The sequence below is a fragment of the Poecilia mexicana genome, unplaced genomic scaffold (genome assembly GCF_051168715.1).
Source record: "Poecilia mexicana isolate PSO_F unplaced genomic scaffold, ASM5116871v1 scaffold_2, whole genome shotgun sequence".
Lineage (NCBI taxonomy): Eukaryota > Metazoa > Chordata > Actinopteri > Cyprinodontiformes > Poeciliidae > Poecilia > Poecilia mexicana.
Window position 1 is genome coordinate 13,193,928 of NW_028263371.1, and position 26,079 is coordinate 13,220,006.

General features: G+C 41.6%; 2 protein-coding genes across 2 annotated transcripts in view; one reads left to right on the top strand and one right to left on the bottom strand.

Annotated features, from left to right (window-relative positions):
- Positions 1–19,024, top strand: part of LOC106928726 (putative ribonuclease ZC3H12C) — a 33,799-nt gene extending 14,775 nt beyond the window's left edge. Inside the window, exons 2-6 of the mRNA XM_088011121.1 lie at positions 10,617–11,474; positions 13,638–13,777; positions 13,931–14,165; positions 14,483–14,589; positions 14,947–19,024. Of these exons, the coding sequence (XP_087867247.1) occupies positions 10,717–11,474; positions 13,638–13,777; positions 13,931–14,165; positions 14,483–14,589; positions 14,947–16,385 (2,679 nt within the window). The 5' untranslated portion in view covers positions 10,617–10,716 and the 3' untranslated portion in view covers positions 16,386–19,024. The remainder of the gene's footprint in view (positions 1–10,616; positions 11,475–13,637; positions 13,778–13,930; positions 14,166–14,482; positions 14,590–14,946) is intronic.
- Positions 19,025–19,970: 946 nt separating this feature from the next.
- Positions 19,971–26,079, bottom strand: part of LOC106928727 (radixin) — a 46,644-nt gene continuing 40,535 nt past the window's right edge. Inside the window, exons 11-15 of the mRNA XM_015005175.2 lie at positions 25,472–25,602; positions 24,370–24,530; positions 24,061–24,153; positions 23,587–23,796; positions 19,971–21,181 (exon numbers count right to left, since the gene is read on the bottom strand). Coding sequence (XP_014860661.2) covers positions 21,017–21,181; positions 23,587–23,796; positions 24,061–24,153; positions 24,370–24,530; positions 25,472–25,602 — 760 coding nt within the window. The 3' untranslated portion in view covers positions 19,971–21,016. The remainder of the gene's footprint in view (positions 21,182–23,586; positions 23,797–24,060; positions 24,154–24,369; positions 24,531–25,471; positions 25,603–26,079) is intronic.

Genomic DNA, 26,079 nt, shown 5'->3' on the forward strand with positions numbered 1-26,079 from the left:
AGGAGCAGGAGATTCGAACTGTTTCTCCAGCAGGAGGCCTCATGATGACTCCGTCTGCATAAAAACAAGAGAAAAGGCACTGTTTTTTTTTTTTTTGTTTTTTTTTTAAAGGCCTCCCTGTCGTCTGGCATCCTGCGTCCAGGCACTGTGGCGTTTTGATTCACCTTAGTTTCTTCTCTTATTTTGAAAAACTGAATGCATGTACAGACAGATTTGTCAGCACACCTGGTGAAGACGTGTAAAAAGCATCCAAATGAATCAGTCTTTTATTGCAGCAGCAACATCTCACTCTGCACTGCAAAAACACAAAACTTACCAAGTATTTTTGTTTAGGTTTTAGTGCAAATATCTTAGTTTGATCTTATTTCAAGTGTACTAACTTACAAGTCACATTTCAGCAAGATAGAAGAGCTTGTTTTAAGTCAGTAATTCCTTAATATTAGTTAAAAATGTACTAGTTGCATTGGCAGATTGTTTTACTTATAATGTGGGAAAAATGTCGTTACAGGTGAAAAATCTGCCAATGAAACTGAAGAGTTTCATATATTTTCAGGAATTATTTACTGAAACAAGCTCTTATATCTTGCTAAAAAGTTACATCTAAATTAGTTTTGTTTTTATCAAAGTCTATTAAGATATTTGCAGTAGAAACTAAACAAATAATTTGCTTATTATTATAAGCTGCATTTTTGCCAAATTTTGGCATTTTTTAATGTTGTACCTTGAAACAACATTAAAGAAGCTAAATTTTAAAGGTAGAATATTTATTCAGTGGTTAACACAATGAGTTAGTAATCCTCTAAAATGAATAGAACTGATACAATGAATTAATATTTAGGCTGATCAGGGCCTAAAAACAGTTTCCAACCCACAGCTATTGTTGCCCTGAATACTGCTAATCCATCCATCCATTTTCTAACAGGAGGGTTGCTGGTGTCCATCTCCAGTTTTGGGTGAGAGGCGGGGTCACCCTGGACAGGTTGCCAGTCTGTCGCAGGGCAACACAGAGACAGACAGGAAAAACAACCATACACACACACATCTAGAGAGAATTTAGAGAGACCATTTAACTTTTTTGGACTGTGGGAGGAAGCCGGGGTACCCGGAGGGAACCCACGCATGCACAGGGGGAGCATGCAGGCTCTATGCAGAGGGGCCCCGGGCTGGGAATTGAACCCAGGAGCTTCTTGCTCCAAGGTAACAGTGCTACCAACTGCACCACTGTGCAGCCCCACTGCTTATCCATCTTTATTTATTTACTTTTTTTTTCTTAACAACCCAGTTCTGTCTACTTCTACTGTGTAATATTGCTGTCTCTGACTGTAAGGCGTGCAGTGTGCTCTCTGACACAGAGCTTCCTTTCAGCAGGAGAGTCTCTGTCTCTGTTAATAGCAGGCCATGGCCGTGCAGAGACCACTAAAGGGGCAGGTGCTCAAAAAAAAAGGGCACATCTAAACGCAGTTTTGGACAGAATATTAACAAAGCCTCTCAGCTTTCAGAGTTTAGTAAACAATGATAAATTACAAAATTGTGAGACATACAATTAAAGCTAAGGTAAATCTCTATACAGAGCATATAACTATGCATATGTAAGATATTTTATTAGTAATTTCTTTCTGCAGGTCTATTTTGTTATAGGAAAGTATTGCAATATTCAAACCCGCAATTTAGCAAGATATGTAAATCAGAGCTAGACCACCAGACATATTTTGTCTTTACAGAATTACACTATTAAAAATGTAAACAAGGGCACAATGCAACCTTTTAGTGACTGTAATCTATATAAAAAAGAGCTGCCTGTTTGCTGCAGTGGAGATGAAGATGGTCCATTCAGGAAAGCAGAGCTGCATCAAACTTTAATGTGGAACTGCTGAAAAAAAGAAAAAACAAAAGCAAATATTGAATTGTTAATGCATGTCCCTATGGGAAAAGTCTACTGAGTTTTGCTTAATTTTTTTTTTTTAAATTAAAATAAATTCTCATGAAGTGAAAAAAATATTTGCAAAACAAACTTATTTGCACATGTCAGAAATCTTTTCTTGCTATTCTAAGTTTTTGTTTGACTCAAAGTTTTGCTTGTGATTCTCACATGACGTCATGGGCAAGACCCAAAATCGCAACAGAAGATTTCTGATGTGTGCAAATAAAAGTTTATGTTTGGCAAAATAATTTTTTAAGTTCACGAGACAAAAATTAAAAGAATTTTATAAACAAAACTTTTTGCTTAAAAAACAGAAATCATTACAATTCCAAATATCTTTATTACAATTTTATTTTACTTAATTGAGGTTAGTTTTTTTTTTTTTTTTTTTACATTGAATAATTGGGGGGGAAAAAATTAACTCCATACTCTGTGAAACAGACTCTAAACTTACTTAAAGTCTGGATTGAGTTTTTTCCCCTTCATTAATGACACTTTTATTGGACAATACATACATTATCCATTATGTATGTATTGATTATTACATACATTATATCTATCATGGTAATTCAGGGTGAGTTATTTTTAATTCTAAATTAATATCCTTGTTGGACTTTTATTTAAGTGCTATTCTCCTTCAAGACACATTTACCTAACGCCAGAATAAATGAAATGTACATTATGCAGGAAAAGAAATTAGAAGACACATACATGTCCATTATGGAGATGATCGGTTTTGGACGGGCGATGTGCCCCTATTGCACAAGCGATACTGAAGAATGACTGCTACCATTAACGATACTGGGAAGAAGCTTTTCAGTTATCTTGCTTTGCTAGCAGAGTCGTTAGTGGACTGTTCTGACCCAGAGGTCGATTCTAGCTTGGAGGCCGTTCCTGACTCAGAGGCTGGGCAAGGCTCAACGTTTGGTCCACTCTTCGAGGGTTCTTGCCTCTGAACAACGTCTGATCACTCCACAACAGAAAGCATGTTCAATGAACTTCCATGCCAATGTCCCAGATTGTTGTCCCCACTTCTGGCTCCACTTGTCCCAGACTGTCTCTTACATTACAGTGCAGTATTCTCTCTTATTTTTCTTATTCTTTCTTACCCCAATATTGGGGTAAGAAAGGTCCTGACCCAGAGGCAGATCCTGACCCAGGGGCAGATCCTGACCCAGGGGCAGATCCTGACCCAGGGGCAGATCCTGACCCAGGGGCAGGTCCTGACCCAGGGGCAGGTCCTGACTCAGGGGCAGGTCCTGACTCAGGGGCAGGTCCTGACCCAGAGGACGGTCCTGACCCAGGGGCAGATCCTGACTCATAGGCCGGTCCTGACCCAGGGGCAGGTCCTGACTCACAGGCCGGTCCTGACCCAGGGGCAGGTCCTGACCCAGGGGCAGGTCCTGACTCACAGGCCGGTCCTGACCCAGAGGCAGGTCCTGACTCAGGGGCAGGTCCTGTCCCAGAGGACGGTCCTGACCCAGGGGCAGATCCTGACTCACAGGCCGGTCCTGACCCAGGGGCAGGTCCTGACCCAGGGGCAGGTCCTGACCCAGGGGCAGGTCCTGACTCACAGGCCGGTCCTGACCCAGAGGCAGGTCCTGACTCAGGGGCAGGTCCTGACTCACAGGCCGGTCCTGACCCAGAGGCAGGTCCTGACTCAGGGGCAGGTCCTGACCCAGAGGACGGTCCTGACCCAGGGGCAGGTCCTGACTCACAGGCCGGTCCTGACCCAGAGGCAGGTCCTGACTCAGGGGCAGGTCCTGACCCAGAGGACGGTCCTGACCCAGGGGCAGGTCCTGACCCAGGGGCAGGTCCTGACTCACAGGCCGGTCCTGACCCAGAGGACGGTCCTGACCCAGGGGCAGGTCCTGTCCCAGAGGCAGGTCCTGACCCAGGGGCAGATCCTGTCCCAGAGGCAGGTCCTGACCCAGGGGCATTTCCTGACCCAGAGGACGGTCCTGACCCAGGGGCAGATCCTGACTCACAGGCCGGTCCTGACCCAGAGGCAGGTCCTGACCCAGGGGCAGGTCCTGTCCCAGAGGCAGGTCCTGACCCAGGGGCAGGTCCTGACTCACAGGCTCGTCCTGACCCAGAGGCTGGTCCTGACCCAGAGGCAGGTCCTGACCCAGGGGCAGATCCTGACCCAGGGGCAGATCCTGACTCACAGGCCGGTCCTGACCCTGAGGCAGGTCGTGACCCGGGGGCAGGTCCTGACTCACAGGCCGGTCCTGACTCAGAGGACGGTCCTGACCAAGAGGACAATCCTGACTCACGGGCCGGTCCTGACCCAGGGGCAGGTCCTGACTCAGAGTCCTGTCCTGACCCAGGGGCAGGTCCTGACTCAGAGGCAGATCCTGACCCAGGGGCAGGTCCTGACCCAGAGGACGGTCCTGACCCAGGGGCAAGTCCTGACTCAGAGCCAGGTCCTGACTCACAGGCCGGTCCTGAGTCGGAGGCCGGTCCTGACTCGGAGCAAGTCCTGAGTCAGAAGACGGTTCTGTCCCAGAGGTCGATTCTGACTCGGAGGACGATCCATAGAAATAGCCTGGGCGAAGCTCAGTGCCCAGTCCTGAGTCAGTGGACGGTTCTGACTCATAGCTCCATTCTGAATAAGAATCAGTCGATGCTGACTCGGGGGGCAATTCTGACTCGGAGGATGTTCCTGACTCAGAGTCTGGGCGATCCAGAGAGCCCAGTCCTGAGTCAGTGGACGGTTCTGACCTAGAGGTCCATTCTGACTCAGAGTCTGACTCAGAGTCTGGGCGATGCTCAGAGCCCAGTCCTGACTCAGAGTCTCGGCGATGCTCAGAGCCCAGTCCTGAGTCAGAGGTCAGAGGAAGCTCAACGTTTGGTCCATTGTTAGAGGATTCTTGCCTCTGAACAACGTCTGAATAATCTCCACAACAGAAACCATGTTCAATGCACTTCCATACCTTTCTTAGATAGTCTTTTCGAAGATGAATTTTCCTAGGACGTGCCAGGGTCCTTCTGAAACACTGTATAAGCTTATACATAACTATTGGGTTGTCACTTTTTATCATCTTAAATAGCTTTGCTCTAACTACATAATCATTGCCACAGAGAAGTTGAAAGATGTCTTGGGAGAGTTTTCTTTCCATCGTGTCAAAAAAGACAAAATCTATGTCTTTTACTTCTTCCCAGAGTTTTGGAGCAAGTTTTATCTGGACATGTATGGTGTGCTTCATTTTGTAAGCGGCATATCTAGATTTATGATTGGACTTATAAATCAGTCTCCAAAGAATTTGTTCTACCATATCTCTTCTTTCCTCTTCTGTTCCATGTTTGAAGCCCATCCTGTTCGCGTCCCTCAAAAATTCTTCAGGGTCCATGCCTGCCTGAGTATAATCCTCACTCAGGCAGTTTTCATCTGCGTACAAGTCCTCACTAGGAAAAAGAGTCTTTCTGATCTGTCTTTTTATAGATTCAAACATTTTCCTTGGAGGAGCAGGATTCTCCAGGTGATGTTTGAATTTTTTCACAATAACTTTGCGTCCTTTTGGGTAATGAAGTAGTGCAATTAATTTCAGTCCAGAAGCAAAGTGGAATGCATCTCTAGCGATACTCTGGAAAATCCTCTCACTTAGTTCTTCTGATACCTCTGAGAGAACATCCACATTTAATTCTCCAGTTTTCCTCAAAAGTAACATCAAAACTTTGCTATGTTCTTCCTGGAAGGTTTCTCTGACAAGATGCAGAGTTGGTCCGTCTGCAGCTTTTTCAATCACTTGCCAAAGAAGTTCGCTTAGAAAGTTCATAGTTTTGTAATCCGGGGTTCTTAAAGGATGGACTTTGTTGGAGAATGTTATTTTCACTCTTGTCCAAAAAGAGACCTTAGATCTCACATCCATTTCACACTTCTAAAATGTCCAAATGAATTTTGTGTTGACTCACTTGTTAACCGATTTGTGTCCACTAACCAGAGAATGAACTGATCAGTTGGTCATGACTCTGACATCACAAAGTCATCCTTAGAAGGGCCTCATGACTCTGACATCATTTGAAGTCATCCTGATGACATCATTGTCAGCAGTATGGCAACTGTTGCTAGGGGTTATAATAGCACGCAGTGAGCATGCGCTATGAAAAAAAAAAATCTGTGGGCACTAAATACGTTATTCCCACAAGTCTGAACTGGAAGTGCTCTGCGCAGCTTCGCCGGAACAGGGGGGCCAGGGAACCATTGGCCCCTCCACTTTACCATTTTTATTTGTTATTTGGGTTCTATCTCCTAACAGGCATAGGGCGGTGTGGGACCGCAATGGGACCGCTACATCCAACCAGTTACTCAGCAAATCCACCGCTTTAACCCAGAAGGGTTTGACCATTTTGCAGTTCCATATTCAGTGAAAAAAAGCTCCTACTTTTCATCTGCTCCCCTGCGCAGGAATCCGCTGCTAATGAACGGTAGATGTTCCGCTCGGTTGGTTTGATCACAGTCACAAGGTCATATATATATATATATATATATATATATTCTGCCCTAAATAGGCTGGAACAGTCAAGACAGCTCGAAAAAATACATGTATATTTAGGATATGATCCACATTAACTCGGTAAAAAAAAAAAAAAAAAAAAAAAAAAAAAAGACTTCTCTTATAATCAGGATTTACCGGGCAGTGTGACGATCCACATAACTACACCTGGAGCTGCAGAGTTCATATTATTCGACGAGCCAGAAGAAAGTTTTCAAAAGCCTGGAGAGTACAATCTTTTAGTTTCATTTTGGGACAACTATTTAGGATCAAAAGAAGCATTTAATGCTTGTGAGTAGAGAGTTGTGCTATTTTAAGTAAATAAGTTTATTTATTGATAAATGGTTTACTATTTATCGACAATAAATAGAAACGCGTAGAAAGAAATATGTAATGGTGTGCCGATCTCTTATTATTTCAGAATACAAATGGCGCAAATTCTCTTATTAGCTTGTATTGCTAGTTTAAGTCAGGCAGTGAGATCAGGCTCCACTGTGGCGTGACGAACTTCCAGGACCCCCCCTGGTGTTTCGTTTTTGACACAAATGTAAAAATAAATTAAATAAAATCCACTCCGTTGCTCAGCTCTTTTCTGCTCCTTCACACTTCACCGTTGAAGCTTCAAAGGAACCGTCGTAGTTTTTTTTTTTTTTTTATGAAATCGAGGCACTCCAATTTCCGAGAAAGCAGGTCAGGTAAAGCTGAAATTTTTAGAAAGGAAAACTGATTTACTACCTCTGAATACCGCCAGATTTTTCTTTTTAACTTTTAGTAAAATGACTAAAATGCAATTTGCAGTCTAAAATGTCACTTCTTGCTGTATTTTCATGTTGTTTATCAGTCCTACTTTTTTGTTTGGTTTTTTTGTCAGCCACCTCTTGTCTTCAGTCTCGAGCACATCCGCGAGCATCTGATACAATCAGAGAAAATTGAAGACAAACCACTGTGATGGTTCGGAAGTACCCTATAAACTGAAGGGTATTTCCACACACCAGCAAAAACCTACGCAGCAAACAGGCTTTTTGTTGGTATGAAAAGCGACAGAAAGAAAAGGAAAGAGGCCAATATAGTCGAAATAGGCGCAGTTATCGAATGACTCGTCTGTAACTGTCAGCTCCTTTGTGGCTGAATGTTACGGTATGAGCTGAATCACAACTAACAGGAGGTCAGTCGAACAGACGCAGGTTTGTTAAACGTCGAGCGAATAAAAGACTGACCCAAATCCAGGGAATTATCCGGTAGCAACAGAAAGAGCCATTATTTAAAGCCTTAAGTTTTTGTTTATTTGTTTTAAATATGTGGTCAGGACATTTGCAAACAAAACACGGTGCTACTTTTTTCTAGAGTGCTACAAAGTTGTTCGACATATCTGAATAGAAACCGGTTAGTTCAAAAAGCAGTTCATAAAATGTCCTTATATCTTCCTATTAGAATAACTCTATGAATCCTTACATTTCTTGATTAACTTATAAAATCATAACTCAGAAAATCTTTTATTTATGTCAACTTGTTCTTTTCTGCTACGTTTTTGTTGCCTGTTTTCTAAGTTCGTCTTAGCCCGCTGCATATTGGGGGGGAATTCAGTAAAACAAACCACAATATCGAGTTGCAAGTTGCTCAAATTAACATTTACAGTCATTGTACAACTGTGCAATTTGCTTATTAAGGTATCAAAATCACTTGGGATCGTGACGTGTTGGAGACAAATCGCAGCAGAAAGGGGAAATTGGGGGATTTTTAGTTGAATCCAACATGTGACGGTCAACATCCTGGAGTTTTATGCAAAGTCACCTTTTGGGTCGACAGAGAATTGTTTGAAAAGAAGAAAACAGTCGGTGACCGGCAACCTTGAGGAAGAAAATGCCATGTTGATGTCAAAAGTCAGAAGAGGATGTGCAGAAGGGTTGGATGTAATGAGTGGCCCAAATAACCACAGGGCATCAGGAGAACCGTCTCTGAACGCACAGGCTGTCCAAATGTATATCAGTTGGTCTGCAGTCACAAATTCAGGAGATGTTCTTTTGAGGTTTTGGGCATATAACAAACCTACTTGTTGTGGTTTTGATTTCAATCAGATGAAACTTAACCCTTCAGCTGCTCTGTAGGTGTGGGTACATTTCAGACGAAGGTGGCTTAAGAATTTAAACGTAAAGCGACGCAGGTGTGCTCTGTTTATTTGTAAACTAAAGAGGATGAAAACTCTTATCACACTTGTGCCTGGGCTTTGACAGATTACCAAAGAGGCAAATATGCTGCGGCAGTTGTTTTTTTCTTTTTTTTTTTAACTTGCATCACTGACACACATCTGACTTTGGTCCAAAGGTTGATCTTTCAGTCTGGAGGTTTCGCATCTTGTTGACACGGAACATTACTTTATGTTCCTTATGAAAAGGACTTAAATGTTGCTTTTTTTTCAGAGAAACTATTCTAATAATTTGGAGATTTAATATAAAATTTCATGGTTTTTTTTTTCTAATGCTTACAGTGGAGGAGTTTGGGGTTGTTACTTTTAATTTCACTATGTGACTTCATAGTTTTCCACTTAATAGTTCCCAATAACGCCTGAAAAACTTGTTAGAAAATTATATCCTACTCATCTACAGATTACTGGTTTATTCCCATAATTACAAACCTGTTTGAGACTCAGAAACCTGAAGGGATCAAACAAATCATGGTGACACTTTATTTGAAGGGGTGTGCATAAGACTGACATGACACTGTCAAAAACATAACACCTGTCATGAACATGAAGAAGTCTTTATGAATGTTTAGGACTGTTGTCATGAAGTGTCATTAGGTAAATAATGACACTTTTAATGCAAAGTTGCTCTAAAAGTTGCATAAAAGTGCCAACTTTGCATGATTTTGTAAATTATGATAATTTAATGCAAAGTTGGCATTTTTAATGCAACTTTAGAGCAACTTTTCATTAAACGTGTCATTATTTACCTAATGACACTTCATGACAACAGTCCTAAACATTCATAAAGACTCCTTCATGTTCATGACGGATGTTATGTCATGTTTATGACAGTGTCATGTCAGTCTTATGCACACCCCTTCAAATAAAGTGTTACCCAAATCGTTCCTGAAGAACGTCTCATGCTCACTACGCTGATTTGACTTTTGGTTTAGTTTCTGTTGCCGTGTTAGTTTTATACTTCATCTGAGTTCACATTTACTTCTCATCAAGACCAACTGATTACATTTTGTCCTAGTCTGTGTTTGCTTTTGGTTTTCTTTTTCAGAATAACAAACAACTGTCATTTTATTTGGCAGTATAGCTCATCAGTGCAAATATGCAAATGATTGCAAGTTTAACGACAAGTAAATGAGGAGGTACATGACCACCTGGAATATTTACTCTCCTTTTAATCGCAGTTTAAACATGCACTGTCTGCTTTTGCAAGCTAATATCACACATTCCTAGAGATCCCAATAGGTAAGTAGGGCAGGTGTAGCAGGGAGGAGTTGTCTAAGCAAATCCTGATTAGGCATGGTACACACGCGCAAGCACACACACACATCTAAGTCCAATTTAAAGAAACAAAACAACACTTTTTGCATGTTTTCATACTTCCATTTGGGTCCCAATTGCTTCTAAAGTCCAAGTGCTTAAAAATGTCCAACTGAGATGTTTTTGACAATCGGGAGTTTTCAAAAGCCTTCCGATTGTTAATCAACCGGCATTGTGCCATCACCTAGCAACCGAAGTGGAGCTCCAGCATGTTTGGTCATCTGGGTTTTACGGCTGTATGCACTGTGCAATGGCTGCTGGAATAATCAAATGTTTTGTCGTTGACTTGCCATCCAGAAACCACTTGCTGCATTCTTGCTGGTTGTGCAGGAAGCGATGCATTTGCTTTTCAAAGATGTACGTTTGTATGATTGCCAGTCTGTTTGCAGCCATTTCCACATGTGAGTGTAAATGTAGAGTAGGGGATGCAGGGGCCGTGGCCAGCAGCAGCTTGTTTGGATTAAAAGCAGAGGTGGTCCTAGGCCGTTTAGTGCACTGGGAGAACAATCCTGAAATCAAACTGTTTCTTTCACTTCAGGTATTCTGACTTAATCCATTTACAAGTTCTTTCAGCTTCCATAAAGTAGCACTGAATATACAAATCCAATGCGCAAATTCTGCAGCATTTCCCTTAAAACTAACCACGAGTTTGTTTTGTTTTTCCTCCTTGCTTTCCTTGTAGGGCCTGTCTGTGAGCGGTCAGATACCAGATACTGGTGTGGGCTTGATCCGGTGCCTGGGAGCTCACAGAGGAAGAGGAGCTGGATGTATGAAGAGGCTTCATGGGCCTGAAGGACCATCTGGAGGATGGAACTGGCCACATGCTCAGCCTGGGGCTGGATCTGGACTATCTCCATGTGGATGGTGCTGAGAAGCAGACGCCCCCAAACACTCTGAAGGCCTCCGACGTCCTGCAGGTCCGAGGCGGCGCCCAAAGCAGGAGCGGCTACAGTATCGGCGGGAGCACCAACAGTCTGAGTACAAACCTGAGTTACAGCAGCAGCAGCAGCTGCAGCAATTTTTCGGAGGAGAGCGCCATTTCTGACAATGAAGAAGAACAGCATCAGGTTATCTCCGATTCCGGGCTCAACGTCTCCCACCGAGATCAGCTGGGCTTACCTCGGAGCTCCTCTCTGCAGTGCAAGCAGGTCAGGCTGGACCTGGCGCCACACCTGTCCACAGGAGATCTAACCCGGTCGAAAGCGCTAGCGCCTGCGGACCTTGTTTCGGACTGCCGCACCAAGGTCGAGTTCGCTCTGAAGCTGGGCTACGCCGAGGATCTGGTGCTGCTAGTCCTGAGGAAACTGGGCCCAGACGCACTTATTAACGACATTCTGGGAGAACTGGTCAAGCTGGGAACCAAGACAGAGATGGAGCAGCAGAAAGGTCCAGCTGTGTCCCAGTCTCCTTCCTCCTCTTTGTCTTCCTTGGCCTCCAGCTCGTCCCTGGAGTCCTGTCGGCTGCCGTCCCCTTCGCCGCTGCTGGAAGACAAAGACAACTTTCGGCCCGTCGTCTTAGACGGCAGCAACGTAGCCATGAGGTGAGGAGCAGAGCTCTTCTTTCTCCGCAAACAGAGGACAGCAGCTCACACTAGAACACCAGATTTATTTGAAAAAGGAAATCATTGTTTTTCAGTGAGGTTTCACCTCTAGCTGAATTTTGACATTAACAAACACTGAAGCTTTGAAATCTGATTTTTTTTTTTTTTTTTTAGAATTGTGATGTGATCTTAAATGTATATATTTGGATATATTTTCTGGTCTGAAATCTTTTTTTATCTAAAGTGTGGAGCTTCTAGCTGCCTATTTTAATAGTCTAAACACTAAATATACTTTAACATGCATTAATATGCACAGCGGACCACGCAGAAGCTAACATCCACAAGTCTGTTTTTGGAGGCTTAGCCAATCAGAAGCAAGGAAAATCAATGGCACTTCTCAATTGGCTGATTTGTAAATGCCAGCCAATGTTATGTGAAGTAGCATTAGCTTTTTCTTGAATATTTTAAACCAGATCTACAAAGTTACTCCAAAAGATAATTTGGAGTTCGGCTTCACAGACAAATCCACGCATAGGTGAATCTGTGAAAACTGGATTACAAATAGGAGGGAGTCGCTGTACGAAGAGCTGAGCAGGAGAACCTGCCAGGCCCCACAAACCTCTGAACTTGACAGCGATTCAAATACAAACTACTGCTGTCCACTCTGAATACTCGGCAGAAAAACATTGACAAGAGAAGGTAGGGGCTTCATCAAATTATTAAAACAAAGGCAAGAAAATAAAAATATGACTCAAAAAAATCTGCTAGAAGTTAAGATAATTAGCACAATGCTAATTGCAGCAGGATTTTGTAGTTTGTAAAGATTCCTAGCTTAATGTCTTCCAAGATGGCTGCTAACATTTCCAAAACATGCATTCTCCAAGACACATTGAGCTAAAATGTGCTCAAAAATATGAAGTCTTTTATTTCCTCTTCTTGTTTTATGGCTGTTTATAGATTCGCTTTGATTGCAAAAGACCTGAGAACTTTTTTAGGGGGGTTGTAGGCTTTCTCAGTCCTGACAGTGGACCAAACAAGATCAGGATGAGCAACAGGTGAAGCGTTGAGCGGCTTCACCTGTTGAAGCATGCAGCAGTATTCTCAGCTGCCTGCTGAGAATACTGCAGAAAACAGAGCAGAGAGGCAGAGAGCATGGCATCCTGCTGGGGTTACACCAAGCCATGGCATGAAAAGGATTTCAAGCTTTGACATCAGAGATATATTCATAAATCATGTCTAATACATTTCCATTGTAGTAAGACTCACTTTTTCAGATGTAGTAGAGTTTATTTGAGTTCAGATAAAGGCTTTCACACCTGGTAAAGGTATCAGGAAACAAAATCTGGAATGCATCAAGCAAACCAAACAGCTCTGGTTGGTCTTTTGGGACCTGAATGCAAGATTTGAGATACTCAACAATGCATGGTTGTGATCTCTTGATGATGGGCTGCATGCTGAGTTTTCAACAGGAGACTAACTTTGACACCAGAAATGTCAATCAAGCCTAACATTAAGACAACCTGGACAGACAATTTTTAATCTTGGCAAATAATGTCAGTCTTACAGAAAAGCAAGCAAAAAACTGAGCAACATTTTTTCTCAGTTTACTGAGGAATGGTCAGCATTCCTTCATAGAATGGGACGTCATTTAAAAGGCCGATGCACTTTCAGTTTCCGTGATTTTCTTTCTTTCTTTTTCTTTTTTTTTTACAATAACTGGATATGTTTTTTTGCCAAAGGTCCCCCATGCGGCGTAAGCTAGTTGAAGTGATGGATAAGGTAAAATTTACCATTGGACTCATCGACCACTTACTGTATGTGTGTTTTTAGTGTTTTTCTGTCGATCTTTCAGGACAACAGGTTCAGGGAATTTCCTGGTGTTTATACTCTGGATTCCTAGATGGTGAATGTTTCAGTTTCAATAGTTTCGTGCTGAAGTACAACCATTTTTCAATTCACTCCTAAGGCACTGTGCCTGTGTTAATCACAAATGCATTGTGGGAGAGGTAAAATGTCAGTGACTGATTGCTAGGTATGCTAAACTGAAAAGACTGAAGCTCAACCATTCTTAAGAGCTTTCCAGCTCGCCTCACTGTCATGGTACAATGTAAAGTCTTCCAGTTTAGATATAAATGTACCTTATATCTCTTTCTGCCAATCCAGTCATGGAAATAAGGAAGTGTTCTCATGCCAAGGGATCCAGCTGGCTGTTGACTGGTTCTTGGATCGAGGTCACCGTGACATCACGGTTTTTGTCCCTGCCTGGAGAAAGGAGCAGTCGCGACCTGATGCTCTCATCACCGGTATCGCCCACCGCCGCTTTCAGGAATATTTTAAATCCTTGCATGACACATGTACCTTAACTGCTGGAGGGAGACTTCATCCTCCATGAGACAAAACCAAGAGCCGATCAACTTCTTCCTCTGTCTGTTTTGTCCTCCATTCTCTTTTTGTAGATCAAGAGATCCTGAGGCGACTAGAGAAAGACAAGATACTGGTTTTCACTCCATCTCGGCGCGTTCAGGGGCGACGTGTGGTTTGCTATGACGACAGATTCATCGTCAAACTGGCATACGAATCCGATGGCATAATCGTTTCCAATGACAACTACAGAGACCTAGCCAACGAGAAGCCAGAGTGGAAGAAGTTCATTGATGAGCGCCTGCTGATGTACTCCTTTGTCAATGACAAGTAAGCATCTATTGGCAAATCCAGTCAGTGACAGAACATAAACTAAGCCTCAACCTTTTCTAGGAACCTTTCCCTTTAATTAAATCAACTTGAAGGAAACCACCGAAAACAACATTTGGGACGTTCCTTGGATAAAGTTTCCATATTAGCAGGAATATTGAGGGCTATTAAACTGATGGAAAGGGAAGAGCAACTTGTTCAGCACACTCGATTTTTGGATAATGAGATTTTGATTGCAAAAGAAAAGAGGTGAACCTTGGCTGTTGTGTGTTTGAACTCTTCTAATTTGAGCCTAATTTTATGAATTGTGCAACTAGATTCATGCCTCCAGATGATCCTCTTGGACGCCATGGACCGAGCCTGGAAAACTTCCTGAGGAAGAGGCCAGTTGCTCCTGAACCCAGGAAGCAGCCCTGTCCTTATGGTACTGTATATACAGATATAGATACATATATATGTGTGTATTTCATGTTTTTTTTCTCCAGAGACTGGAATGAGGTTACAAAGGATAAAACGAATTTCATTGTTCAAAGGTATCAATGATGCAAGAAAATTCATAGCATTCCAGATACGCTGTCCACTTGTTGGGACAAAAAATCAGGAAGTGATTCTCCCTTATTGATCAAAAAGACAGGACTGAAATGGTCAGGGAGGAAGTCAGAAACGTGACCATAACACTGCAGGAGCTGCAGTATTTTTGATAAACATTAACTAGAAGTACTGATATTTTTCAGATTCTAGTCCACTGATGAGGAAAATATATATATTCTTTGTTCCCTAGGGAAGAAGTGCACATATGGCCACAAGTGTAAATTTTACCACCCAGAAAGAGGCAGCCAGCCCCAACGCTCGGTGGCCGATGAGCTCCGTGCCAGCGCCAGAATATCGTCAGTAACTTCCAGAGGCCTGCTGGAACATACGATGATGGCAAAGAGCCAAAGCAGCAGTCAACCAGAAGAGATGCCTGAAGCCGACAGTAAGCTACCAAACCAGAGTCCTCGGAGTGCGCCCTCTGACCTCACTGAGGACAGACTCCAAAGTTTCTCCAAACCAGAAAGGTACAAGGGAAGCCACGTCATCGGGGGACATACTTCATCAGGGTTGTCCCACTCACTAGGACATCTGGACATCTGGGCGCAACTCGAGGAAAGCAGTGGAGCCTACAGTTTGGGTTTAGTCGAAACTTACAACAGATGTGATTCTCCAGAGGGGGGCTGCAGGTCTCTGGTCAAGGCCTATTCAGGTCTCCGTCTTATGGTACCACAGACCCCAGAAAGTCTCTTAACCACTGATCTGCAAGCAGGTTCCCTGCTATCCGAATGCAGCAGCGACGGCAGCATTAGCTCAGATTCCTTTTCCCCTGACTCTATGTCAGACAACAGCCCTAAGTGCCAACATCACCTTCCTCACTACCATCATCACTATAGTGGCTCGTATGGTCATGTGGCAAGCCGGGTTTCCCCTGGAATGGGCCAGCATTCCCCTTATGGATACTCTGTTACTCAAAGACCTCAAGCGTCTGTCTCTGAAGAACTTCCTTTTCCAGTCAGCTCTCACGCATCTCCACGCCATCGCAAGACCCCTTCAGCAAACATCGTACCACAGCATCAGCATCTACTTCTAGGTAACTATCCGGGGGAACAACCACCTCGTCTACCTCAAACATCTGCTGCTCATCCTCATTCCCAGAACTCACCCTTCGGTCCGAACGCGTCGGCTCTGTGGGAAGGTGACCTCCAGGACTCCACAACATACAAAGGATCACCAGTTAACTGTAGAAGAAACTACTCTGGGTCAACCCAGCACCCTCAGCATAAGACGCACTGGGATTCCCACCACGAGCCATCGACCAGGCCCTGCTATGATCTGTTTTCCTACAAGAGCTTCCCCCCACTTCACGGCAAGGGTTGGCACACCCCCTGGGTCCAGCAGCTCCCATCATCCCCCCACGGTCTGTCGGCTTCAAGTGTCCCACCGCCCCCACAGCAGTCCCTCAGGTCCATTGCCACTCACAGGAGTCACCTGCAGAACGAGCGCCACTACTCGGGGCATCTTTCCTCGGGTCAGTACCAGGACCTGAGGGAGAGGGTTTTCGTCAACTTATGTGCCATCTTCCCACCAGATTTGGTGAGGAAGGTGATGGCCAAAAACCCTCACATGACGGATGCTCAAGAGCTTGCAGCCTCGATTTTGATGGAGAAATTGCAGCATGTTTCTTAAAACTTCTCAGGTTGATTTCTTCCAATCAAGTCACCAATGAAACCCTGCTGTGGCTTTGGGGAAGCTGTTCATCTAATGGTATCTTTGCAAATAGAAGTCCTAAAACGACCATATCTTTGTCTAAATGCGTCTTTTATTTCAGCACTTAAAATGGGAAAAGTTTGGGATTAAACTGTTGTCATAATAGTTCATAATGGACAGTTTATGGGGGACACTTCTTCGTATTTATTTGTTATATTTTAAGTTATTGAAATTAAGTTTTTGGCACTTTCTGTTATTGTGTGTGTTTTATTTTTGTCTTAGCTTTTTCTATAGGGGCAATCATATCAGGGTATAAACTGAACCGTCTCTCTTGAAACGTCAACACAGCCTGCGTAAAATAATATATTTATGTCTCTTATCTTTCTTCTTTATGTTGGAAATGCAGTTCTGCTCCGATCGCATTTCTGGTTCAGCCGGCTCGACTTGCTGATCTGGTTTTTCTGTCTGCACAGAGACAGGTGCCACATTGGGTCGTTGTGAGATGTTGTGGATTTCCCCCGCAGGGAAGTGAAACTTCAGCAGCACCCACAAGAGATAGCAAAAACTCCACTTGAAAACCCCAAGCTGTTTTTTACCACAGAGAAAAAAAAGCCATTTCCTCTGCTCAGACTCCCCTGTGAGCTAACTTCCTACTTCATCATGTCTGAGCACAGATTTTGTTTTCCTAAAACCACAAACATCCTCCCTCTTTTTTCGTATCAAAAGAATAAATTGTTTCAAAGTATGGGGCCAAAATGTTAATACTGAATAGTTTTTTTTTTATTTATTTAAAATATTTTAATTTATTGCCTATGATGCGTAAGACACAGGGTCTCTGTCTAGTTTAATCTTCCAGAGATGGGGAATAACTTCTAACCATGACTTTCAGTATCTGCTGAGTGCAACCTGTGGAAGAAAACCTACAGATGATTTGACCAGACGAGCAGCTTGTAGACAATGGAAACCAACAGTCACGTTAAAAGAAAGTACCTCTTTCAGTCTTATGGTTTGCATATCATGACATGAAAATCCTTTGGTTTTACGATTACTTCAATCTAACCTCAAGAGTTAGATTGAAGTAAAACTGCACAAGAGTAAAACTGCACAACAGATTCGGCGCTCACGTCGTTTGTACCCAGAGATGAAGTCCAGGTGGAAAAGCCGGGCTCAAAAGAATTGAAGTACAAATTATTGAAAAGCTTTTAGGATCACGTTTAGCAACAGAAAAAAAAATTGCAGTCATTTTCCTTGAGGCTGTTTGTTCCAGTCATGTTTGTTGTTTTGAAGGAATTTTTGGCACAAATTTTCTTCCCAACAGATTCAGGTCGTTAAACTTGAGCTCTGCTCCTTTAAGGTTCCACCACGGCTTTTCAGCAAAGCTGCAGTCTGCAACTTTTTTAGCGATTTTGTTGTAAATTTCCAACTTTTTTTGGGATAACTGTATTGATATCTACCAGTACAATTTTTTTTAGTATTATTTTTGTGCAAACGTCTGTGGCATCTTTTCCATATTTGTTTAAACCTTAGAAATGAAAGAGGGAATACTTTCTCTTGTCTAAGACTGGTTACCGTACGTTTGAGCTGTACACAATTATAGTGGAAACAATAATTTCCTATATATATAAATTCTTACAAGACCGTTCATAAGACAATAATGTGGACATGATTTTATTTTTCTAAATGTTCTGCTGTTTTATTTATTGTATTGTGATTAATTATTGTTAATTCTGTCAACCTTCCTTGACTCTACAGTTAAGCCCAAAATTATTCAAAACCCCAACAAGTACTGACTCAAAATTAACTTTAGGTTTTTATAAAAAAAATGTTAAAAAATCAAAGGGTCTATTTCTATTTTTGAGATTTTCTATTTTTACTTGCATTCTATTAAGAAATTGCATGCATCTTTATTTATACCCTTCATAAATATCTGTTTTTCTTTGTTGGCATTCCAGCAAAAAAGATTAATCATTGTGAATAATTCAGAGTCTTAGAGATTAGAAAGCCTCCTTTGCTATTGACTTAATCCAAAATCACCTCCACTAGAAAACAGACATGTTGGTCAGATTAAATCAAAATCTGCGTTGCGTTTGAATGTTTTGGGCTCAACTAGAACTGGTGTGAAAACGACACACTAGCACCCAGCCTCCTCCTAAGTGTTTCATGTGTTTCCCCTGTTATCACTGGGTTGTTTTTTTTCTTCTTAAAATTATATAATGTAACTTGAAACTGGAATTGTTCAAAGTAATATTACTCAGGTTTATGTACCCAGAAGTTGGGTTACTTTAATTCTTGAGGAACTTTCTGGACAAACTCATGCCTGCTTGGCATAATTTATAGTAGCTGAATGAAACCTCTCTTTGTTGATACAAATTGTATCCTTAAGTCTTTTAAAACAAAGTCATTGTTTTATACGAAAGTGTTTGAACAAAAGGGTTTCGAGCTGAATATTTTAGACGGCGTGGCCGACGTTTGCCACCTGCCATACCGAGGCTTTTATTGGAGAAGGATTTTTATTCCTTCCCTTTTTTTGCGACATCACGGTAGTGCAAGAAGTGTACTTTTGGGAGCAGATTGTAATACAATGTAGTTTGAAATAAAGAAATTATCTCTACCGCAAAGCTGTTTTCTTCTCCCTCATCGTGGTTCCCTTAAGCGCTGCCAGGTCAGGGCAGAGCAGGTCTAAACTTGAACGGCTAAATCAATATTTTTGAGATGATGGGTTTGTAAAAATGTAATCTCTTGAAAACATGATCCTCCAACACTCCTGCAAAGTCGAACCCCTAACAGGCCTCATCACCGACTGAACAAAGGTGTTAGCAAGGCGTCAAAAGCTGCTACACTGAGGCGGGTCGTCTAATTAGCATTACAGACGTCTTCAAGCTTGTACGTTGTTACTTTTGTCCATTTCAAGTCACTTCAGGGACCATTGAGGGGTACCAGCAATTTCTTTCAAGTGCGTTTTCCCAACTATCCTGCTCACATATAAAGATATTTAGTGTAAAATATGCTTCAATGCTGGATCCTGAGGCTCCAAAGGGTTTTTCTGTGCTTACGGGTAGGTCATTATGATCAATGACGCTGGATAAAAATGGCTGCTTTATGGATTATATAAAAAATAAAAACCATGTTATATTAGCAAATGTTGCAATTGAAAAATTTCTGTAGCCCCCCAAAAATGACTGGTTTGAATAAAAAGGAAACTTTTCTGAAGTTTTAGTGCTAAAGGTGAGTTAATTTCACTTGCATAGTGGCTATATGTTTTTTGTCTTTGAAAAAATTTTTTCACTGCAAAGATAAGAGATTTGATATGAACATGAATTCAGTCGACTGTCCCGCATGTGATTTAACTGAGACAATAAAGACCTGACAACACTTCAATACGTTCCTGAACTTTTCACATTGCTGAGATTTTAAACTATTTTTAAATTATTATTCTAGGCGTTTTTTTTATCAACACAATTTAACCAAATTTACATTTAAAAAAAAGAAAGAAAAGTGAATTAAGTTCAAAGAAATGGATTCATAAGACTGGCATTATTAAATGTCTAAAATCATACGTAACCATTAAATATTTTCTCACTTTATTAAAAAAAAAAGATTACAATGCACTATATCTGTCATACTTTACCATTATGCAAATTAATAATAGATAACATAAAAGACAAACGGGCTTGAAGCAGCTATTCCAGGCTTATTTCTTTGAGTTTTCATCAATACTCAGAACCATGTCATGCTTTGACTCTCCCCAAAACAAACAAAAGCAAAAAAAATCAGCTCCATGAGCTTCTGCTGAGGACCATACCCCTGCTGCGTATTTGGAAATATAAAGTCATTCTTTATTATTATGGGGAAAAATACATATTTGAACAAAAGTCTGATTGGACAGAGAGAAATGAAAAACGAGCAGCGCTGGTTTGCATATCGGTGACCTTTGCAAACTCATTTCATGAATACGTTAACGAAACAATAACACAAGCGACTGTCCCCAAAGAACCTGGAATCTAAAAAAGGAAAAGAAACGGTCAAATAAGGCAATTAAAAACAAGAAAACAAAAGAAAAGAAATCCGAGTTGTGTTAAAGACAAAAGAAGTACATAATTAAAGCGTACCACCGTCGTCAGCGAGCTGCAGCTACAAATGGCCTCTGTCTTTTTCTAGTTTCCTTAGTAAAGCACATCCATTCTCAGTCCAGTCTCAAGTTTTATCAGGCCGGGGTCTGGTAATTGTTTAAGTTACGACACATGCGAGCGTTAAAATGACCAGCGATGTGCAAGAGGACAACATCTGCTGATTGACATTTTTGTTGGGTTTTTTTCCCCCTCAGCTGAATTTTTTATTTTTTTTAAATGTGCTTTGTTAGGTTGAGGGCGGAGCCTCTCGTAGCAGACAGGAGTGCAATGGGCCAGCTGCTTGCAGGCAGAGCTTTAATGAGGCTGAACTCGCAAAAAGAAAAAAAAAAAGCCTCACAGCTGCTGCTCTTCCTCCTGGGCCGAAACGAGCAGAGAAGAAAAAAAAACTAAAGAGAAAAGATCCCGGAGTGGCGAAAGCAGGCTTTTGGGCTTTGAAACAAGTAAAGTGAGGCGTTGACATGGCAATGCGACCGACCGCGTTCACATGGACTCGAACTCGTCGATGCGCTGCTTGGTGTTGCCCTGGCGGATCTGGCGCAGCGTCTTGTACTTGTCTCTCCCCGCCCGGACGTTCTCGGCGTGCAGCATGTCGTTCTGGGTTTTCTTGGTGTCGTCCCGGGCCTCCGCCAACTCTGAGCTCAGAGCCTGGAGGGACAGAGGGAGGGACACACCGTCACAGTCATGAACCGAGTTCAAACTCACAGACACAAACTAAAAACAGACTGACTGCATCGCCGGTGAATAACCTGTTTTTGATCTCGGTGCTGAAAGATGCCGAGATGTGTTGGGTTTAAATGAAGCTTTAACTTTTTATTTGAGATGTGATTCGATTGGTGAATGGAAGTTGGACCAGACTGCACCAACACTCTTCAGAGTGGAAGTTTTTATTGCATGGAGCTTTGGTGGGTTTTTTTTTTTTCTTGTATCAGAAAAGTTTTTAAAAATTAAGTCAGAGGAAGCACAGAAGGAACAAGAAGTAAATTTAACAAAAAATAAACTTTTTCCGTCCTTCAAATCAGTCAAATCAAATTTTTTTCAGACTAGAAAGAGAATAATCTCTCATGCCGACTCTCTATATCTTCACTCTCTACAATCTTGAATTTATTCCAGATCTGATTTCCATAGAGTGATAAAAAAAAATAAAAACTATCAGCAAGACTTGCTGCTCTTTTTTACTATGATATTTTGTGGTACTACTGTGATAATAAAAATTATGATTAAAAATGTATTGCATGTTTTTAGGTGAGTGTATAACTGTGACTCAGCATTTATAGTGAAAAACAAATATTGTTCTTGAAAAACATTTAAACTTACAAAAGACTTCTGCATTTCAGTGATATAAACCACACTCACTGCATTCAATTATATTTTAAAACATTTTTATGCACATTAATTTCCGATGCTGCTGTCAGTTTGGTTTTATTTGATATTTAAATTTATCGAGACACTAAATCAAAGTTCTCATGACGATGCGTTTTTGGTGATAAAAGATCAAATAAATGCCCGTCCCTATACTCTGCAGAGCACATTAATCTTTGACGGCATGTTTTAAAAAAAGAAAAATGTAAAAGTTTATCTGTTTAATGTTAACTGCATGGCTGATTTAAGACCATCGTCTCTACACAGGTTCTTGGAAAAGTAGCAGAAAAGTAAAACAAAAGCAAATTTGCAGGTTAGAAAAACGGGGAACTTTGAAAGCAGAAGTGGGTAAGCACGTATTTCCCAGTCAGATTAAGTAACAGCAGCAACTAGAGATTGATAACAGGAACAAAAGGAGGATTCTGGTAAAGGCACTGAAATCTGAAAAATTGGCTGCGTTTGTGTCCAATTGTCAGGCAAATTTTGAGCAAACATTTAAAATGTCGCAAAAATAAAACAAAAGTGAAAGACATTTGGGAGGGTTATGGAATATCAGGGTTATGAATATTGTGTGGTGAAGCTCGGCCTGCATAATCACAACCAGCTTTGAGAAACTGACAGGAGCGTCGTTATCGGTGCGTCCCAACGAAACAAGATGGAATATCTTTTTTCCTAGATGTAATTTTCATGGATGATTTCTTGTGTGTTTTCCGTCTGTGGAATCCAAAACCTGGCAACTAACCTGCACAAACAGCTTATCAAGTGTTTTTGGACAAAAACTAAATTAGAAGTAACTTTTCAGCAAGATATAGGAGCTCGTTTTGAGTAAATAATTCCTTACTATTGTTTTTAAAAAGTTCTAGTTCCAGAGGCAGATTATTTCAGTTGTAACAAAACATTTTTCCCATTTTTAAGTGAAATAATCTGCCAGATAAACTGGTGTTTTTCCATCGATATTAAAGAATTACTGACTTGAAAGAAGCTCCTGTATGTTGCTAAAAACATACTTGCAGATCAGTCCCGTAAGCATGAAGGGAAGCTGCTGAAACCTGAAACTGCTGCTGCGCAGGTTACTCAACAGGTTGTTGCTAGGTAACCACAGAGCGAGTTGGTTGATGCCAAAACCCTTTCCTGGCTGGAGATCAGAGGGTCACAAATGTTCTTTAACAGATTGAACAGAGCAGCTGGATTTATACACAGGATTCAATCAAACACAAAAGCACAGAAAGCAGGAAATACTACACTAAAGACACTAAATCTTACCAAGTAGTTTTAGTCTTGATTCTACTGCGTACATATTACTACACTTGAAATAAAACAAAACTAACTTTTCAGCAAAATGCAGAAGCTTGTTTTCAGTAAATAATTCCCCAGTATTGATGAAAAAGTGCTGGTCCTATTGGCAGATAAATTATTATTAACAAGACAGTTTCTCCATGTTATTAGTGGAATAATCTGCTAATGGAACCAGGACTTTTTCATAAACATCAAGGAATCGTTGACTTATAACAAGCCTCCATATCTTGCAAAGTTACTTTTTAAGTTAGTTTGTTCTTAAATTAAATGTACTAAGATATTTGCATTAGAAACTAGACAAAAAATACTTGATAAGATTTTGTGTTTTTGCCATTTGATGCACAGCACACTTTCAGAGTGTCTTCTCCTTCTTTCTAAGAAGAATGTGTGCGTACCTGCAGCTGTTTCTTCACGCGGTCGTTCTTCTGCGCCTCGGTGATGCGCTCCTCTTCGCTGCGCTGGCTGCTGACGCCGTCGCTGACCAGCTCGGCCTCTGCCTCCGAGTTCAGCTCGTCGTGCTCGTCGTGCTCAGGCGCCGGCGGAGACGTGATGGCCGTCTTCAGCTCCTCCCTCGTCTTCTCCAGGTCTTCCTGTGCTGAAATGGCCTGGAAGGTTATGGTGGAGGGAAGGGAAGAAGAAGAAAAAAGGAGACATTTGGGTTTTAATTTCATGCACTATTTAGGAGTTCTTGTATGTCCCTGAATAATTCTAGGTTCTTTATCTAAACAAACAAACAAAAAAATGCTAAAGAAGAAAAAAAAACTGCAAATAAGGAGAGAAGACCATCTAGGATGTGAAGGGTTTAGATTTCCAACCTCTCACTGAACGAGTCGATTAACTCGTCACAAACAGACTGCAGGTTTTATTACCTTGTGTTGCCACTCTGATGCTTCCTCCTCCTTTTTCCTTTTTGCCTCCTCAAGCAGAGCGATTTTGGCAGTGAACTCTGCTAACTCAGCAGCCTGCATGAGAGACATCAGTAATCAGACACGACGGCCTCAAGTCAACTTCTAACTGACCTAAAACATGAAGTTTGAGAGAAACGAAAGTGAACGAACGCTGCCTGTTGTTCTCCACAACGCATTATGATGCATCAACAAGTGGAAAATTGAAAGCTGGAGATAAATAACCATAAAAAAGGGAACAACAACAGATGAGAGTCAGTGAATCAAACCCACCAGTTGCTCCTGGGTCTTCATCTGGTCGGCGGCCTGCTGAGCCAGCGCTGCCTTGGCCTCCTCCGCCGCCTGCCTCTCCCTGTCCAGCCGCTCGGCCTCTTCCTTCGCCCGCTTCCTCTCTTGCTCCAGCTCCAGCGCCCGGCGCGTCTGCTCCTCCAGCTCTGCGGGGACATTCAACGTGAAACGGCCGGTCAACGTGGCGGCTGCGGTCAGCGAGCTTTCTGGCCTCTAGGTGCTAGAAAATGTTCGCACAGGCCGAGACGCTTTGAAGTTTTTATTCCTGCAGCCTCGACTTTTAATCGTTTGGTTTTCCATTTTATTTCTAAAAGGTAGACCAAGAGAAATCGTCATCCAGGTTTTATTTCTTTTCTTTTTAAATAGACAAGTTGAAGAAGCAAATGGAGAGAAAAAAAAAAAAAAAAAAGCAGGCCCCAACAAGGAACTTCATTTTTTGCATACAGCAAATTCCTCATGTGAATTTGCTGTATGCAAATTCACATGAGGAAAACATGCCTGGCTCTGCACACACATATTTTTATTGCAGCAGCTTATAGTTGATGATTTACTTGCATAACTTTTAAATGAGTAGGAATAATTAAAAAAAAACACATGTAATAAATGAGTATTTAAATCTTTAGTAATCATCTGATACTAATACATTTTGCTTTGTGCTGATGTGGTGCAGAACGTTTCTGTGCAGGAGAACCAATCAGGTGTCGGCGTTCTTTAGGGAGACAGAGGGAAGTTAAGCTCTTCCATTAGAAACTTTAGCATAAGGTGCAAAAACTACATTTATATGCGTGACACAAATCTTACTTTTATTGAAAAAACTAATTATTTTATCTACCTGATGGCTACATATCCAGTTTTACTCTTGTTATCACAAACGTCACAGTTTTCAATCGCAGGAATGTAGAAAATTAAACTAATAATAAAAGTATGAAGCAGAGAGAAGATTTTAGAGAAGATTAATCATGTTTTTAAAATGGTAAATATGAATATGTTTTCTAATAGCTACTGAATGCCATGGGTGTGGGAACAAAGTCTGGCATTTATTCAGCAGTGATAACACAGATAACTGATGGAGTGGAGCAGGACGAACCTTTCTGAGCCCGTTGCGTCTGCTCTTCGATCTGCCTCAGCCTCTCTATCAGCTCCGCCTTTTCTCTCTCTATTCGCTCCTTCTCTTTTTCTGCCAGCTCGCGCTTCTTCTTCTCGTTCTCCAGCTGCGCTCTGTCAGAGAAATACAAAGAAATTTATTTATTTTTTTTTTTTAAATCACAGCCACACACCAAGTTAGCTGTCAAGTTATTTAAAACGTTACATTAAAAGACACACATCTGTATTTTACATCAAGACATTACAGATACGTTTTGAGCCAAGTTTGTTGAGTAAACCCTGAAGGCAACTGAGGACGACAACATAGGAAAGATTTGTGGCAGAATTTAATCATGAAACTATTAAATCTAACAAACTGTTAAAATATGCCTCTGTGTGTTTGATAAGCATTTCTTCATCAATATTTAACATCTTTTTGATGTAATTTGGCACTCTAGAAATAAATACTCATGTTATTTGACAGATAAAATAATATTTAATCACACAACTGTTATTGTAAAATTCTTGCTATGCGACTCTCTTGAGCACGTGTGTCAAACTCGAGGCACGTGGGCCAAATCCGGCCACCAAAGCTTTTTATGCGGCCCTCTA